The 18781-nt window shown below is 39.4% G+C and overlaps 1 protein-coding gene across 1 annotated transcript; it reads right to left on the minus strand.

Annotated features, from left to right (window-relative positions):
- Positions 1 to 1226: 1226 nt before the first annotated feature.
- NMBR (neuromedin B receptor) lies at positions 1227 to 18781 on the minus strand. The gene is made up of 3 exons (XM_074862691.1): positions 18366 to 18781; positions 4043 to 4391; positions 1227 to 1628 (listed from the first exon to the last, which is right to left on the minus strand). Exons 1-3 carry the CDS (start codon positions 18779 to 18781, stop codon positions 1227 to 1229), a joined length of 1167 nt encoding a protein of 388 aa, XP_074718792.1.

Below are 18781 nucleotides of genomic sequence, written 5' to 3' on the forward strand. Positions count from 1 at the left end.
TATTTCTGCACAAGGGCCTTCAGGAAAAGAAAAACTGTCTTTTGAAGCTGAAATTTTCAACAGTACTTAGGTTTTGTTTAGACTGGTAAACAGTGTGTGTGCAAGAAGAGTAGACCTAGCAAACAGCTGGTAATGAGCAACCAATACCAGCTACCTATGTTTCATTTCTTGGGGGTTATTTCAAACTAGAACTTGTCTGGTCCCATGGGCTGGATGATCATTAGTGATCAGAGTATGTTAGATGTGTTCCTGCAAGACTTCCTTCAGTTTGGTTTTATCTAGTAGTAATCTGGGTTCTGCACTCTGAGACTGCTCTGAGCTGTATGAAGCCCTGCCACAGACCCTCTCTGAAAAAGCCACTCAGAACTTTACCTCTTTGAATGTTCAGCCACCCCATTATGCTTAGCCTCCTTCTTAGCTGTGTACTGATATCAGCAAGATTAGTTAGTAGTAGCAAATATAAAGCATGTAGACACTCTAAACCAATGATGACATAGACTTAACAAATCAGAGAAATGAGCTTTCAGACATTGAGTTCCAGAGAACCTGCACGTTGCATACAACACTTTTGAGGTGTAATCAGGAAAAGAATGTAATTTTAGCAGATAAACTTTTGACTTCAACAGCAAACAGAACGCCAAAAAGTAAATTCTCATCATGTATGTCTGTCAAAGTGAAAGAACAAGGCAGATCTAAATGAGGTAAAGATCTGGCACTCGATACTTGAATATTTTTTTATCTGAAACTAGAATCCACATACTGCAACGGCTCCTTAATTGAGTCAAAAAATGCCTACCAGTCTTAATGAACAATGCTTGTACACACAGCACAGCTAAAATCATCAAAATCTATTAGAGTAAGACATAAGCCTGGATCAATAGTCAGTTAAAAATATTTTTCAGATCAGAAAATCTATACTTTTTAAAGCAATGTTAGATGAGCTACGCTAATATTCAAACCATTATTTTGCATTCTTTTATGTTAAACATATATTATCATCTCCTTTAAAGTATAATATGAGGCCAGACAGTTTTGTTTTCTCAAGAAAACATACTCTTCACTTCTATCTAAAAGTAAGACTAGATGTGAAAACATTTCACACTGGACAGACTTTAACAGACCCTCTGTTCTGAGGACTCAGATGGTCTAAGCATATGAGAGACAAAAGTGAGTTACAAACTGCAGAAGAAAAGTGTATTCCACAGTTAAAATTCACACCTATTAAATCATAATGACATTTCTTGTTTCAAGTTGTGCCCATTCAGTTGTGTCATGCTAGTCACTGTGTTCCTGGTATTGCTTTTCAGGGAAGCCATTTGAATGGCAGAAGAGTTGCGTAAGTAGCTGGCAGATCTCTCTTGCTGAACTTTCCTCCTGCAGCGAAGCTGGTTGTTGAAATGTCTTCTAAAACTCTCACTGAGAAAATACAGTGCAAATGGGTTGACACAAGAGTTGCAGAAGCTTAACACTCGGGCCACTAAGGTAAGAACCATATGTTCTGTCGACGGATCAATCTCATTGTGCTTAAAAGATCGGTACATGTATAGCACGTGATTAGGAAACCAGCAGATAGCAAAGAAGCCAACAAAAACTAGAACAATTTTTGCGAGACGTTTCCGAGTTTCCATCTAAAAAGATGAAGAGAACCCAAATGAACAACAATGAACAGAACTACTCCACATAACAGACTTAATTAAAACATGTAGCATTTTGCTTTATATCAGCTTTAACAACTATCGTAAGTAAGGCCAGTAAAAATGCTTCCTTCAGGGCCTGAATTACTTTTTCAATCTCGTTCACTTTCCTTTCCCACTTTTGGTTTACTTTCAGTGCAAGATCCTGTCTGTTTGTAGTTACAGAAGGTTGCTCTTTCTATATGATATACACAGCAAGAGTGATTCATGACCCAAGTAAACATTGGCTTTTAGCCTGAAAGCACACACCAAAGGATGTCATGAAACATAACCTTTTCTGATGAGATCTCAGTGCTTGGCTTGAAACTTAGCTTTCATTAGAGAGCTATTTAGAAACCATTGGCTTTGAAATCTAGAGACATTGTGAGTGAAATATAGACACATTGCTAGAGTGTTAGCTATACAATGGTACTTACATCCCATTATTTTGCCCAAAATGCCTCAGCTTGCACCTCTCTCCTAGACAAAGCACCAAAACTTCATTATACAATCTGAAGCATCTTAATTCCAGGGTAAGGTGAAAGGTTCAGTTAATCTTCAATAATGACATGAAAGAAATGTACCTTAATTGCAGTGCTGAAGTATAATGGATTACAATGTAGATATTAGGAGTGGCTGAAAAGCTGACAGGAAATGAGCCTACACAGTGGTTCCAAACTGACAGAAGGAGAGAAACTGGCCAGGTAGAAGGCACCAAAGAAAGGCAGAAACTTTCCATATATTCCTCCCAAAAGATTTATTATGTATGTCAGGTATCAAAGTTTTGCAAAGGCAGGAAAATTTCCTGGCTTTGCTCAATTTTCTGAAAAAAAATCAATTTATTCTAACAGGGTTTCAAAATCTGTGAAATAAATTTGTAAGTAGTTTTCTTGGCTCCATCTAAACCAAAACCAGTGGGGAACTCACAAAAGATGGGAAAACTCTAACATTCCAATTTGGTGGGATTTGCACTCAGATTGCAAAGGCAGACTAAAAGGTGCAGAGGTATAATGTGAATGTTACTCTTTTGTGCTATGGCCTAAAGAAATGCGAGTTGATAGCAACAGTCTGAATTTACTTCCTCTTGCTGGGAGATATGTAAGTACACCAGAATTTTCTATTCTTCTGAGCCTCATAGATTAACAAAAAGAAAAAAAAAAATTAAGTAGAATGAAAAAAATATGCTCTTACTTTGAAAATGCATGTGGATTCAGAAATGTGATACAAATTAAATACTGTTTCCATCCTGAGGGTTCAGCCAAAAGTCTCTTTATATTTCACAAGAAAATAAAATAATACATGAAGTGCTAATATGTATGCATTTTTTACAAGAAACAGGCTAGAGGAGAAATGAAATGCTGAGCTAAAAGGACATGAGGGAATGTGGTCTTTCTTTTTAAAAGAATATGTGCATGCTATATATGCAAGGACATTTTGGTGAGTATAAAAGTATTTTCTAAAATATTGACAGAGAAAGCCCTTCCGAATTGTTTCAATGAGCATAAGTATTTTTCTCTATCAATACTAATGCTTTTGTAAAGTGGTTGAGGTACTTTCACTGCAAAAGCTTGTATATAAAGCAAAAGTTTGTATATATAAGGCTGCTAATGAACAGCCTGTTCCTATCTTATTGCTTCCTCTGTCTTACAGGGAAGCTGGCTTTATCCAACATTTTAAAATGCTTTGTCTCAAAGGAATACAGAACCTATACCAAAAGTTTTATAGCATCTATAATAGACAGGGTATTAGAAAAGTGCGAGTTCAGAATTGTATCCAAGAAAGAATATCTGAGAAAGCCAAAAAAAGAATCATTTCAAGCTCTGTGTTCATATTTTCAGTGCTCCTTGGCCTGAGAAGATCCCCTAAGAACAATTTTCTCTGTCTATGTCAGTTTTTTTAATTTCCAAGCCCAAATAAAACAGGAAGAATTCTCAAAAAGTTCAGGTAAAATTTCTTTCCAAACTGGCTGCCTATAGAGATAGGTGAAGCCAGCCTATAGAGATAGGTGAAGCCACTAACTAGCATTAACTACAAAAACATTGTTCCTCAATAAGAACACAAGTAATGCTTACATTTAACAGCACATACAAACAGATATACCAATCACATTTCTTGTTAGGAATATGCGTTCATGGCATTGAATTTATATTTTTCTTTGGTCATGTTCATTTACATACTGGGCTTAATACTGAGTAATTGTGAAAACAATGAGTTTTTTCAGATAATCCTTGGCTTAGTTCATGCATGTGAAAACTGAACTAATCATCTGCAAAACCCAACAAATTGGATGTTATAGTTCCTGTACTTTCATTTATAAGTGTACACAGCACACAAATCTTTCATCGAGATGTAAAAAGCAAATTGCTTACCTGTCTTTTGCAATGTTCACTGTATTCTCCAGGGATGTTGTGAGCACTTTTTATTAAACTCTTTGCAATATGATAGTAGTAAATACTAATAACAGCAAGAGGGATAAGGAAATACACAAGAAAAATCAGCACAGAATGGATCTTCGGGTGCATGTCATCTGTCATGGGGTATGGTATGCATGCTGTGAATGTGACATTATCCGTGTCATTGATGTGGGCCAGTTCGGAGAACACTGCTTCAGGAACTGCTAGGAGCATGGAGACTACCCAAATGGCAATGGCTTTAAGACAGGTCCATAGCACTGCACTGGAGGTCTGGATGTCCATGGGATTTACAATTGCTTTGTATCTGAAATTAATCAAAATGCAGATACAAATTAAAAGGTATCTCTTTAAATTCCACGTGATGCATAAGGCCACTTCATTTCTTTGATTAAAGTAATGTCATATTTTGTTCTTATTTGAAATGTCAAGGAGTTTTTAACCTTTCTTAAATTTGTATTCTCTAAATCTCTAGCTTCATCTGTATATATATCCATCAGAGGTGGCAAAAGGAGCCCTGGATACAACCTGTTCCAGCCTGGTGAAAGTGCAGAAGCAGCCATGACTCTACTCACTTTCTGCAAATCCCCCCAGCAAATCCCCAAATGCACATCCTACCTCCATATTTCCACCTCACTCTCGTACCAGCACATGCACACCAGAGTTTGCTTCCTTCCTCAGCTCCTGCAGCCCAGGACTCCCTCCTGCCCACCACCACACCTTCCCCACTCTCAGATTCCACCAGCCTCCCTGGGAGCGCAGGGCAATAATCAGCAGTAACCACCTCTTGCCAGACCAGCAACAACCACTGCTGTGGTGGCTCTCGCCTTTCCACCCCAGCACCTTTCTACACACAGATATACTGTTCCAGCTGTAACGCCTGGAATATAAGCATCATAAAGTCAGGCAGGAATGACTACTAACGGCCTGTGCAGAAATATTAAACTCTTAAATAAACATTTCCACATCAATAGTTTGAAGCTGCTGCTCTATATACCACATTTTGGGAAACTGTCTCATAATTCATGATTACATATAAATCTTTGCAGAACTGATAAATTCGTAACCATTACAATGAAAACAGGAAGCATTGCAGAGAATGGAAATATCATACTACAGCAGAGTAAAATAAATGACTAGAAGTAGACTCTGGTCAGGAATTCTTTTATTGAAAAAAAATTGTTGTAGGACGTGATACGAAGTGAAACTTCCCACAAGAAAAGGTCAGTTTTAAAAGGCCAAATATACTTTGAGAAAAATATTTCAAGGATACCTTAATGTTTTGCTTAGATTTTTAATTTATTTTGAAAACTTTTTTTTTCAAAATGTGAATTAATTATGTTTTAATGTTTTCATTAAAAACTAAACATTAAACAAACATTTCAGTTTGTCTAAGCTGTGGTAATTTGGAAGGTTGTTTTTTTTTTGCTTCATTTTTTTCTTTCTAGTTTTGTTTGATTTGGGATAGGTGGGGTTTTTTTCTGAAATTGAACAAGTTTTGAGAACTGGAAAAATTATTTCTCTCTATCTAAAGAAAAGTTTAAGAGGAAGAAGGAACTCAGGAGAGTTTCATATTCCAGGTACATAACTTTATTCATTTTAAGGTCTTTCTAGTCAGTGGACATGTACTTTCAAAGGGTGATTCAGATTTTAGGTGCATTAAATCACCCTCTGAGGTGCTTGTTTTTTCTCTATTAGCTATACAACGAGCTTAGAGTGAGAAGAACTGTAACTTAGATGTCTCTATTTGGTGATTAAACTCCTTATCCATTCATGTAGATACATACACATGCATATAAAAATATTGTAGAATCACAGAATGGTTTGGGTTGGAAGGGACCTTGAAAATCATCTAGTTCCACCCCCCCTGCCATGGGCAGGGACACCTTCCACTAGACCAGGTTGCTCAAAGCCCCGTCCAACCTGGCCTGGAACGCTTCCAGGGAGGGGGCAGCCACAACTTCTCTGAGCAACATGTTCCAGTGTCTCACCACCCTCACAGTGAAGAACTTCTTTCTTACATCTAATCTAAATCTACCCTCTTTCAGTTTAAAACCATTACACCTTGAAACAACTTGTGAGTTTGCTGGCAATCAGCAGTGCAATTGGCTATGCCATGAAAATGTCTGGAGCAGAGCACTGTCTTGGTACCCTAGCAAACTTTTTCTTCAGAGAATACTTGACTCAAAATGTGCCTTTGAGTCCTCTTTCTCAGGACCATGATAAACTCTCTTATCACTAAATAATTACAAATAATGCTTATTTATGTTTATCTCCTCTCTGAATTCAGAGACAGGATTTTTACTGTGTCTTCATCCATATCATGGAGTAGAAAATAACACTCAGTAAACTGTCTCTGTTAATTTATGTTTACCATTTCTTCTAACACACAATAAGAAACTCCCTGGACACCAAGGTGTAAAGAAATCCTTTATACTGCCATAGGAAGGATAGAAGCTTCTGCACAAAGCATGAACGCTCTCCAGCACAAACCGTGACCTTATTATTCAATAATTTGCTTCCTATTGCTGTTTGTCTTGATTTCATTACATAAAGACAGACCTTCTATTTCATTTCATTCAAGTGAGGTGACGTCAAGTCCTCATATCTGCTCAATTATTTAAAACTTTACATTCCTGGGGAAGAACTGGTTTGGGTACTTTGGATAAAAATCATGTTTTGTACTACAGATTTTTTTTCCCCTCTTTTCCCATTGCAGTGCTTCAAACTGTTTTGACCACAGGCCTATGACCCAAGACAATGACCATGTCACAATTAATTGTTTTAGCAGCATTTGGTCTGATTAGTATCTAAACAGGAGACCTTTTCAGGAGCCTTTACATTAGCAGAAGATGTGGCATATATTTGTGCCTTGGCATATATCACTGTTTCAGCAAATAGCATGCTTTCCCCTGACCTATGACTGACTCCAAGATGGAATGCATTGGAGCAGAGTGCCCTTTTTCACAAAAACAGCTGGGTTCAGCCCAAAAAACTTCTTCCTTAATCCTATCAAAATTCTACTTGCTACTTCAGTTGACTACAAGATGGCACTCTTTTTCCTAGGACTCAGCCTTATGCAGTACTCAGTGTCAATGGGAGGGAAAAGGCACTAAGTGCTCTACAAAATCCATCATCTTGTTTGTATATCTGAAAAGACATAGAGTAGAAAGAGACAGGTTACAGATAAAATCAAATGTAAACTGAGTGAAATTAGAACTGTTCCCAAAATGAACACTCAGCCTCTTCCTTTGTATAAAACCTGTGTAAGGCTAAAACATACCACCAACCATTTAAATTACAAAGTCCATATCTTCTATCAATAAAACAACACTGGTAAATCAGAGTAAGGGTGCAAATTATTTAGTCAAATTAGTAAGCAAAATCCATCTTCTCCCTAACTTCACTGATGAAAAAAGAAAATTATAGGTTGCCATGAAGTTCAGGAAATAATTATAAATATGCATTTGGTTTTAATTAAAAGCCTTCATGTAAATTCTGTCTTCCGATATCCTCTATCATTATCAGTGCTGGCAAAGGCACCCCCAACTCCAGAAATACTTTTATAAGTTTCCTTTCTTTGAAGATGTGGTTTTTACCAACAGATGCAAGTACAAACTTGCCCATTCTGCAGATTGGTTTTGTTTGTATAGCATATTTTCATAATAAAGCAACATCCTCCCTGCTACACAACCTAAAAAATTGATGAAAAAAAGAATATCCTCTGCCTACAGAGTTATAACACGTTGCTACCTTCTAAACTCCAGTATAGCTTATCTACTTCTCCCCATCTTGTATTTCTCAGCTCCCAATTAGAATGGAAAGCTCTACTCCTGTCTCTGCTGTGTCCACAATGCTTTCCCCTCCCACACACTTGACTTCAAAAGAAACTGCTCCATGATTAGTCCTGAGTTGTCCCTCCATTGCAGTGCTACCTCTTTTTTCTAGAGTACTTTGTTGTGATGACCTTCAAAAACAAATTAAAAAGAAAACCCAAAACAACTAGACAATACTTAGGCAGCCCCTGGACTATGATGACAGTCCCTATATGAGACCACCACATCCAAACTAAATAGGTAGTTTACATTTCTGTTGGTAATGGCCCCTGAGCTTGTGTTTAGTCCTGAACCATGCCTAGAAATTGTTTAGGAGAATATTGATTGACCCAGGTCAAAAACACACCATGGACTGCTCTACTAGCAGTTTGACAAGTGGTTGACCTCCAGTGCTCAGGCCTATGCTTTGGCGCTGTTGGTGCATAATATATATATAAAAATATATACACACATATATATGTCATATGAACATATGTGCATAGAATAAAACCACACACTTTCAGGTGCCTGGTTACAAGAACACCACCCAGAAGCCTTGTGCAATGGCTGGCCTACCTCAGCCTGCTGTTCCCCTTTTTTCTTGACTTTTAGATTAAGCAAATAGCGGTATTTCCCCTGCTGTGCATGTCGGGAGCTCCCTTGATCAGATCTACCCAGTTTGCATCTGAGCTTCATTAGGATCCTGAAACTAAGCGCAGCAAAGCTGAGGAGCCTGATCTCAAAGCTGTGTTTATATAATGGTTGAGGCATGCCAAAGTCATTAGCCTTCACAAAACAGCCATGGCAAAGGCAGCTCTGGTACCTGCCTCTCCAAGAACAAAATAGATCATTCATTCAGCCAGGGTGTCTGGGAGTCACTGCCTAGGCCTGCTAGACAGTGACTCAAAATTAACATTTCATCAATGAGGTGAGAACCTTACTCTTAGCAGGCTGCATCATACAAACCCCTGGATATAACAATTCCCACCGGGAAGTACAAGGCAGCTTAGCATGTGTATTCTCTTGGCTTGTATTGCCTTTCTGGAGCATTTACCTCATTCCAACACTAATTTGGAATTCTGGACTTTGGATTCTGCTTAGGATGAGTGGATAGAAGTGGGGAAAGTCAATGCCTAGGTTAGAGGCTAGACATTGCAATGTGTAGCTTAGACAAGCTTACATACTGTTTGGCTCTGTCCCCCTCTAGTGCTCTCCATTTAGTCATATTACTTCTTCCTCACTATAATCCTGTTGTAAGAAAAAAAAATCTTAGAAAACCAAACCTAACCTTGCCTTATTCTTTCAGAGGTTATATTCTGAATCTTGAAGGGTCAAAGGAGTTTGAGGAAAGAGAAACATTTCCCCAAATGGGCTTGATCCAAATCCTGTTGTTACCCCTGCCTTTAGATTGAGGAGACAGAGATGCATGCTTATCTGCATATCCACCATATGCTTACTGCATGTCTCCCAGCAATGATATCCATACATATTTGAATGGAGAAGGTCTCATAAAATCATCACTGCTGGAGCAGAAGGTCAATAAAAATATCAGTTACAGAAACTAAAGTACCTGGAAACAGAAATCCCTAGTGAAAAATATGTTCAGTGCAAGTTTACCTTTATAAAATTGGTGCGGTTAGCTACAAAACAATTCCTCCCATTTCCCTGATAAATTCAGTAATAGTCCATGCCATGGCAGATAACATAACTATTGAGGAGAACATTACATGGTCAGATGATTTTTAGAACAAGCTGGGAAGAATTAAATAACCAAACCTCTATTGATGTATCTGGAACAGACTTAGATATTACCATTTGAGAAGCTAGACTCCAAATCTCTAATTTCTAAATTCAAAAAGCTGCAACTTCATTTATTTGCTCCAGTATTATCACCTAGAAGGCTCCACTCTGTCGCTTTTAAACTTGTTTCCAGTTCAGTTTAATTTGCAACTTCTGTTCCTAGTTTGTATTGAAATCAGTGTAGATGAAAAAAATAAGTATACACCATAGCAGAAAAAAAAAGGAACATTAAAAAATCAGAGAGGAAAAATTTAATATAGCAATCCTTAAAATACAATCAAACTTGGAGCCGAAGCACAAACATGACACTATGTTAAAACAAATACTGTGAAAAGTAGTTGGAAAAAAAATGAAACAATCTTTGGGATAGTCATGTGAAGGACAAAACTGAATCATACAAGATAGAATGACAACATAGCAGAATAATCCATTTCTCTCACATTCACACACACACAATTTTATTTGTACATATGCTCATACAAAGCTGGAAATACACAATTAAATCTACATGAAGCAGATGTAATTATGCCAAGGTTCGAATGGATTGTTTGTCTCTTGGATATTTTCTCTAATGAGATGTGTCAAGTTAATTAAAAACACACTTCTCTTCAACAGACACCAAAGTAGGTTTCCTCTTACCTTCCACAAATTTCATGAACTTGTAAGAACTTACTTGCTATTTGTAATCACACTGCTAAATTGGGATGAATCTCAGCATGGAATTAGAAGTGGAGGTATATGTTCTATGATTCTATGATTCTATGTTTAGACCTAGAGACTGTGACTGCATATGCCTTGTTTCATTAGTACATACAGAAATGCACAAAAAGGATTTAGCATCAGGAATATATAGTCTGGAAGAATGGTTCTGCAGCAAAACCTATGTGAGAAACACACCAGTTCCTCTATAATTAAACTACTTAAAATGAGGATTCCATGAAATTATCCCTTTTGGGAAGAATATTTGAGAGTTCCATCACTCTGCACCTATATAAAAGATATTTATTATTGTCTAAAAAATTAATCATTACAGAAAGCATGTGAAATTTTTTTTCCTAGAGAAAGCATTGGTAGAGGATATTTGACATCATTTCTGAGGACCTGCTAAATGCAGACTTGAAGATTCCAACAGTCCAATTTGGATAAACCTATTGCAATGTAATATATAAGGGAATTGAGTACTATGATATGGGGAGAGGCAAACAAATAAAATATATGTATGGAGATTTACATTCAGACCTGCTTGGTAAGAATTCAGCTGGATCTGCAGTTTAGCAGCTATTTTGTCTGTCACTGGCACAGGCTTTTACTGAATTGATCAAAGAAACTGGAAACAGGAGGAATGGTTTTGTAACAGTTTCTCAGGTTTTAGGCTGCAACCTACGAAAGGCTATTGGACACTCACATTTGCATTAACCAAAGCCAAGTTGGCTGCTGCCAGCACAACACAGGTATTGCATTGCTCACTGCCTAGGATAAACACCACAGCTGTTTCTCACTTTGGCATCCTCACGACCAAGCTGTTTCCATATGAGTTGAAGAGCACACACAGAACACATGCACAAAAGCAGGAGTTTAAGAGATGTGTGTGTCTGTATGAAGTTTCAGAAAAATTTGCCTAACTTGAGAGGAAAATTTGCTGAGAAAACATATTCAGCTGTGTAAAGATGGTCACAAGAGGAACTTCTCCAACAGCTGATTTGAATTGCCTGACTCAGATGAATTTATCCTAGAAACTCCTTAATCCACTCCAGACATAAAATTCCTTCTGCATTGTTGGGGGGGGGCAGGTTTTGTTATCCCTTTTTTCTTTCTGGAATATTTTCTATCATATTTCTTTTAGCTGTATGGAATGAATACAAATGAATTAGAAAATTTTGGGGTGAGGACAGGTGAAGACAGGCTTCACTGTTTAACTTGACAAAATATGTCAAGAATTTCATCAAAGGTGTTCTGGCAAGCTTTATTTTGTGAGTCAGGTTTGCACATATAAACTAAAGGGTGAGCTAATAAAAATGCGAGAGACAAAGCTTGCCCAACCTCTCTTAAATTTCTTTTGCTTTGCCTGTTATTGCATAATTATGACCATACTGTTACAGCCTACAGTGAGAGAAACATCTGGACCATTGTTTCTTTTAATGTACTTCAGTAAGTCATTCATTCAACACATTTACCTCAAGTGTTAGGGTTTCTAAGATACATACTTATAGATTTCACAGTTCTACTGGTTCTATACAATTTTGTTTGCCCATCTACTATATACAGTCAAGGCATTGTTTTTCTCTTACATAGACAATATTTCATTTTACCTTTGATTATTTTTTCTTTATTCTTTGGTTAATTATAAGTAATTTTCAAAATGTCATTTAATACTACTTTCCTTGTAAACGCTCTTTAATCCCTGAATATCAGCTATTAGAGCTCAAAAGGAAATCATGTCCACTTTCCTGCTTCACCTGCTCCACTATATGTAAAAAGAAATGAGGATTTTAGAGGTCTCCCATCACTATATTTCAGCGTGAATTAGCACCTGACATAACAAAAGAAACTTTAAATAGATTCTGAAGACGAGTAAAAAGAAGTTTTTATTAAGGGCGATTTTACTAATGAAAAATGCTAAAGTAGTTACTAGGGCACCTTTTCACACTTCTGAATGTCTTCAAAACATTTCCTGACCCCCCCCCAAAAGTAGGAGACAGTAGACATGCATACTGAGCCAGAATGGTTTTTGTTATCAGTTGAAGTCAGCCCATAGATATTAAACTTGCACAAGAAGTTTTTGAGTCTTTTTGCACTTTTAAAAATACAGATAGCAATTTTCCAAATTTAAAGCAAATAAAGAAATAAAATGAACAAACAAAAAAAGGATCAAATGGTTTAGCTATGCAAATCTATAGCATAGAAGAAGCATCTCAGTCAGGCACTATATTTAGTTTTTTAAGTATGAATTTAAATTTTCAAACTCCTTTGTTATTAAGATATAGGAAAGGAGTCATGGCACTAATGAAAAAAAACTGTTACCTGGTTAATCAAGTATATGTCTCATCAAAGTTGTTTTTCTGTCACACTTCTTAGGAAGACTACACTCCACTGTTCAGCTTCACTGTCTTTATTAGAGTGCAGCAGGACTGTATCTGAGCTAACACATTTAAACCCTTCATTAGAAAGAAAATTCAATGTAGGAACAGTAGTGGAATTAAATTTAATACTCTTTTTGCAGATCACATGAAAAAGGAGGCATAAATGACCGCCAAAGAGAAAAGCAAAGACTATGTGGGACAAATCTAAAGCTGTTTTAAGGGGCTGCCATTTATTCCTTCAAAATCTATTCACCCCAGGTCTCTTAGCATTTTGTGGGTACAATTGCTTTTCATCATCACACAAAATAATGCAGTGATGGCCAGAGGTGCACACTGTAGCACTCATTCTGTTGCCCCCTGAGCTTTTCTAGCCAGCTCTCCACACCAAGGTTTATGCATCATCCAGACCTCTAGCTCTGAAAAGCATCTTAGAAACACCTTTCCATACTTGTGCTCCACTTCCTTACCCTAGATTCCTTCCCAGGCACAAATCAGAAAGACACTGTTATGATGGGGTTACACCATTGGTGTATAAGAGAAAAGCAACTGTTGTCATCTACCTGAACTTGTGCAAAGCATTTGACACTGTCCCACACAACATCCTTGTCTCTAAATTGGAGAGACATGGATTTGATGGATGGAACATTTGGCAGGTAAGTAATTGGCTGGATGGTTGCACTCAAAGAGTTGCAGTCAACGGCTCGATGTCTGAGTGGACACCAGTGATGAGTGGTGTTCCTCAGGGGTCAGTACCAGGACCAGCACTGTTTAACATCTTTGTTGGTGACATGGACAGTGGGATTGAGTGAACCCTCAGCAAGTTTACCAACGACACCAAGCTGTGTGGTGTGGTCGACACACTGGAGGGAAGGGATGTGCCATCCAGAGGGACCTGGACAGGCTTGAGACGTGGGCCTGTGCAAACTTCATGAAGTTCAAAAAGGCCAAGTGCAAGGTGCTGCACATGGGTCGAGGCAATCCCAAGCACAACTAGAGGCTGGGTGATGAGTAGACTGAGAGCAGCCCTGAGAGAAGGACTTGGGGCTATTAGTGGATGGAAAATTGAATAGGAGCCAGCAATGTACACTCACAGCCCAGAAATCCAACTGTATCCTGGGCTGCATCAAGAGAAGTGTGACCAGCAGATCGAGGGAGGTGATTCTCTCCCTCTCTCTGCTCTCATGAGACCCCACCTGGAGTGCTGTGTTCAGCTCTGGGGCCCCCAACATAAGAAGGACATGGACCTGCTTGAGTGGGTCCAGAGGAGGCCACAAAGATGATCTGAGAGCTGGAGAACCTCCCCTCTGAGGACAGGCTGAAAGAGTTGGGGTTGTTCAGCCTGGAGAAGAGAATGCTCTGGGGAGACCTTATAGCAGCCTTACGGTACTTAAAGAGGGCCTACAGGAAAGATGGGGAGGGACTCTTTATCAGGGAGTGTAGCAATAGGGTGAGGGCTAATGACTTTAAACTGAAAGAGAGCAGGTTTAGATTAGATAAGGAAGTGCTTTACTGTGAGGGTGGTGAGACACCGGAACAGGTTGCCCAGAGAAGCTGTGTCTGCCCCCTCCCTGGAAGTGTTCAAGGCCAGGCTGGATGGGACTTTGAGGAACCTGGTCTAGTGGAAGGTGTCCCTGCCCATAACAGAGGGGATGAAACTAGACAGCCTTTAAGGTCCCTTCCAACCCAAATCATTCTATGATTCTATGACTCTATAATTCTAAGATCTCACCCTGAGAAGAGGGTGAGGAGGCCCATGGGCCCAGTTTGTATTCTGAACTAACTGCATGGCCCACCATGGACATAAATTGGAACCACTCCCTGAAGCAGTGAACAAGTTCATGGGATAGTTCAAGTCAGGTTCATCCCTGGCTTCTGTCCTTTTTGCAGTGAGGAGACACTGGCCATGCTGCAGTCCCTCCAGCAACACTTCTCCTCTCACCTCTTTATTTTTACCCTCGTAATCCAAGACCACATTAAGTCCTGGGACTTTCTCATCAACATCCATTAGCCCTGCAGTCCATGCCCCTGGAGAAGTAAGCTTGACCAGGGACCCATTTTTAATTCCTTGTCCCACCACACCTCTAGGAAGTGCAACTCTGGCCATCATGCACCAGCTCTGTGGGCACTTTCAGGGTGCTGAGTGCTATTGGGGATGTTCTGCCCTATGGCCCCCTTAGTTCCTTTTTATTTTTGTTTGTTTTGTACATTCTTGTCCCTTTGCCCTCTTCCTTTTTTCATTTGCTGTCCACTGTAGTTATTAGGTTTTCTCTTTCTGTAATCCACCCTCTGTTTTTTCCTTGGTTTTTTAAATCAGAGAAATATTAAGGTTTCTAGAGGTGGTCTGGTTTCTCCACAACAGAGAAAAATCAATAAGAGCAGTGGTCATGAGGGGCAGGGGTGCTGTCCCTGCACATATGCTCCGAAACAGTGAGAGGGGACAGCTAGTTCAGCAGCACTGCTGCTGTGCTGTCTTCTGCATCCCAAAGGAGAGGGAGATCGCACCCTCCTCTGATGCCAACACACAGCACTACCATTGCATCGCCTCTGCTGCCACTACCCCCACCACTGCCACTGACCTCCCACCCACCTCCCTCTGCCCCAAAATGTGTGGGGCTGCAGCAGGGCACCACTGCCCACACCTGGCAGCCAGACCCATGGGAGCTCAAGGGTGGGAAGGGCTGTTTGATGGGACCAGCTGCTGTTCCTGGGATGGGAATGAGCAATCTTGGGCAGATCTGACACATGCTACCAATTTTAATCTGAAAGAGTACTCTAGGGAGGTCTGGGGTGCACTGTTACAAATTACATATCATGTTTGTACACACACACACACAAAAATAATCTCAGTACTAGATAATGAAGCTTCCAGATAGAAGGTGCGTGTTTGTCACACTGAAAGCACTAGTGATGCTGAGAGGGACTTCTAGGACAAAAAGCCATATGAAATAAAGCAGCTTTAGAGAAGATTTATATGCAATGCATACCACTTTTTCTTCCTTATAGCTTCAGTTGTAGGTAACAAATCATTCATATTTTATTGCTTCTGTATCCATTGTTGTTAAATGTATCACATATATGTAACTTGCTATGTACAATTTCCACATAAACAATAAGTGCTAATTACACTGTGGAAACCAAGACAACCTCCCTTATCCGAATTCACGCAGGCACACTGTAAAGAACTCTAAATATTTCTAAATCTGTTCCTTAGTGTAATCAGTGTCTGGAGTTCTATACAGTCCTGTGGTAATAGGGAGTAAAAAGCACAAAAGGCTTTAATGATCGTATATTAAAATGTACTTTGAGCATTATCTGTGAAAGAAGGGGTCACTGAGAAAACATTGTATACCAGACCAGATGTACTGGATTATAATGGAGCCTTTTTAGCAGTATCACTGCTTCCAAACTGCTAACATCCTATGTTAGATTTGCTTATCTGGAGGAAACACTGCCCCAGCCAGGCTTTGCCTCCTCAGCACCTCTTAGGTGCAGGATGCTGTCACCACTCCAGAACTGCCGACATAATTACCCATAACAAATCTAATCCAGATGACACACATTAAGATCTGGCTACAAATTAGTGTGACAAAACCTCCTCTGCATCAGTGCCTCCCTTTTGGTTCAACACAAGTGTCGTACAAAAATGTAGACGTCCAACCCAAACACCATCCAGCTTCACTCAGAGATGACTTGGGGCCCTAGGAGACAGGACACTGGTCTCTGAGGTCAGTGGCTGCTCTTCTGAAAAATAAATGGGTTTTGTTCTCAATACCTGAAAATGAAACTGCAGAGGTTAAAGAAACTGTGTTGTTAAATTCTTGGTATAATCACTTCTGATATTTGTCTATACTGTGGGGCCCAAAATTCTGGAGGATAATCTTTATTATGAGTTTATATGATTGCAGCACACCATCTGTAGCTGTTTTCTAGGATGTGTAATTCTAAATGCATTCAGTATAAACAGATTCAGCATTATTACTTCTTGAATCTTCACCAATATTAAAAGAAGGATATAAAATTATATGCAAAAAGCAAACAATCAATGCTCCAAAGCTATATAAAAAGTAAATGAATGAATCCTTAAATATTAAACCACCAGCATCTCCTCACATTATATTTCACTAGAGAGATGATCTCCTCCACAAATAACTTCTCCCCTTTTCAAATAAGATACAGCAATCATACTTTTAACCAGTGGAAATAAAGCAGAAAGAAAACTACAAGGTTTTCTTGGCTCTCCAAGAAGAATTTTTGACATATTCTTTAACTGAGGTAATCAGAGAGTTACGGGTGTTCACTTTAAGGCATGTTTTGCAAGTTCTTCTTCAAAAATATAACCCATTTTCATAAGTTACAAAGTCTTTATATATAAGTATTTTAGGTCCTGATACAAACACCACTGAAATTGATGGCTGCTGAAGACTACCCTCAGGTGGAATCAAACAATTTACTGAATTAGCTAAAAAAAAGAAATAAATTATATTTATACTTGATAAAAATAGGATTAAAAGTTTTAAAGAAACGTACTGTAAGTGTGAAGAAACCTTACTAAACTCAAGCCTTTACACCATGCACCAATGCATTGGTTTGGCTTAAGATCCAACAAAAGAAAATGGGGTAATTCCTGTGGAGAAGGAATTAAACTTTTTCACTTCTGGCTAAAAAAAATTGCTTAGATAAGGGAAGAAAGATAATTTCATTTATTTTAAGGTTGCCAGTTACACTGAAAGAATTTGTCTTTCAGGCCTGAAGCAAAGTCCAACAGCCATCGAGTTGCTATAAATCCCTTAAGTACCTATTTATAGTATCTGGGAGGAAAAATTTGGGGTTCAGCTCTTTGTTTCTTCCTAATTTGACAAGTACTGCAGATGGAAGTGTTACTTTCTAGTTGGTATTTTGGGGGGGGGGGGGGAAGGGTGTTTCTTTTTTTTTTCTTTTTTTTTTCTTTTTTTTTTTTTTCTTCTTTTCTATAAATTCAGAAGAAGCCGAAATGAATAGTTTGAACAAAAGTTTATGACTGACAATTACAACAGAACAGTTTGGTGCCTCAGAATTCCCAGAGGCTGAACTAGTTCTGGCAGTCACCTCTGGTAATCTGTTCTTCTACTAGGGCACAAAGACACATACATACACACACACACACTCTCAGCAGAAAGAAACAAATCAATTAAAAACATCTCTGTGTTGACTTGGTTTATGCTGCTCGCTGCCTGTTGACGTAGCACTGTAGCTGTGTCATATTTAGCATCTAAAAGCTTCCTCTAATGAATAAGATTTCAATACATGGGCTGTTACAGGACCATCCCCAAGGTGCAGAAGACAGGATTAAACCCAGTTCTTGCAGCTGGCACCCTTGAAGCTGGAGGCCCAGGTGCACCCATTTCCAGAAACCCTGTAACTTAAGTTAGTACCAGACTTACCATCAGTCAGTGAGGGAAGAAGAAACACAGGCACCTTGCAAGTTGAAACAAGGGGACTGCAAACCAGGGTTACCTTATCAGAGGGGTGCTTTACCTTTCATGCCAGCTCTAGCTAGCCTTAGCCCAGGCTGCAGAGAGGTGAGAAGGGGCAGCCCAGCTTTCCTACCTGTCGGCACTGAGGGCAGTGAGGGTGAAGACAGAGACACCAACGGAGGTGAGCTGGATGGCAGGGATGAGCTTGCAGCCCACCTCCCCAAAGAGCCACTCCTCGGAGAAATACCGGGAGGCATCCACGGGCACGCAGGTCACTAGCAGCAGCAGATCACCGGCAGCAAGGCTGGAGATGAAGATGTTGGGCACGCTCCTCATGGCGCTGTTGGAGATGAAGATCTTCATGAGGGTGATGTTGCCCAGCAAGCCCACCGTGATGATGAGCAGGTAAAGTGAGGGGATCACGCAGCGGATGGTGAACATGGCTGTGCCCCTCCCCGGGGACAGCAGGTCTGTGTCTGGCACCAGCTGGGTGCTCCCATTCCCCCCGAGGGGCATTGCTGCGAGCTTGGGCGGCAGCTCTGTCTCCAT

Source organism: Strix uralensis, chromosome 3 (genome assembly GCF_047716275.1).
Source record: "Strix uralensis isolate ZFMK-TIS-50842 chromosome 3, bStrUra1, whole genome shotgun sequence".
Taxonomy (NCBI): Eukaryota; Metazoa; Chordata; class Aves; order Strigiformes; family Strigidae; genus Strix; species Strix uralensis.

Excerpts from the sequence above, each read along its gene's own strand:
- NMBR (XM_074862691.1), bottom strand. The coding sequence starts at position 18,781 with ATGGAGACAGAGCTGCCGCCCAAGCTCGCAGCAATGCCCCTCGGGGGG. Across the intron at positions 4,392-18,365 it reads ACTGCCCTCAGTGCCGACAG|ATACAAAGCAATTGTAAATC; the intron begins GTAGGAAAGCTG and ends GATTAATTTCAG. Across the intron at positions 1,629-4,042 it reads GTGAACATTGCAAAAGACAG|ATGGAAACTCGGAAACGTCT; the intron begins GTAAGCAATTTG and ends TCATCTTTTTAG.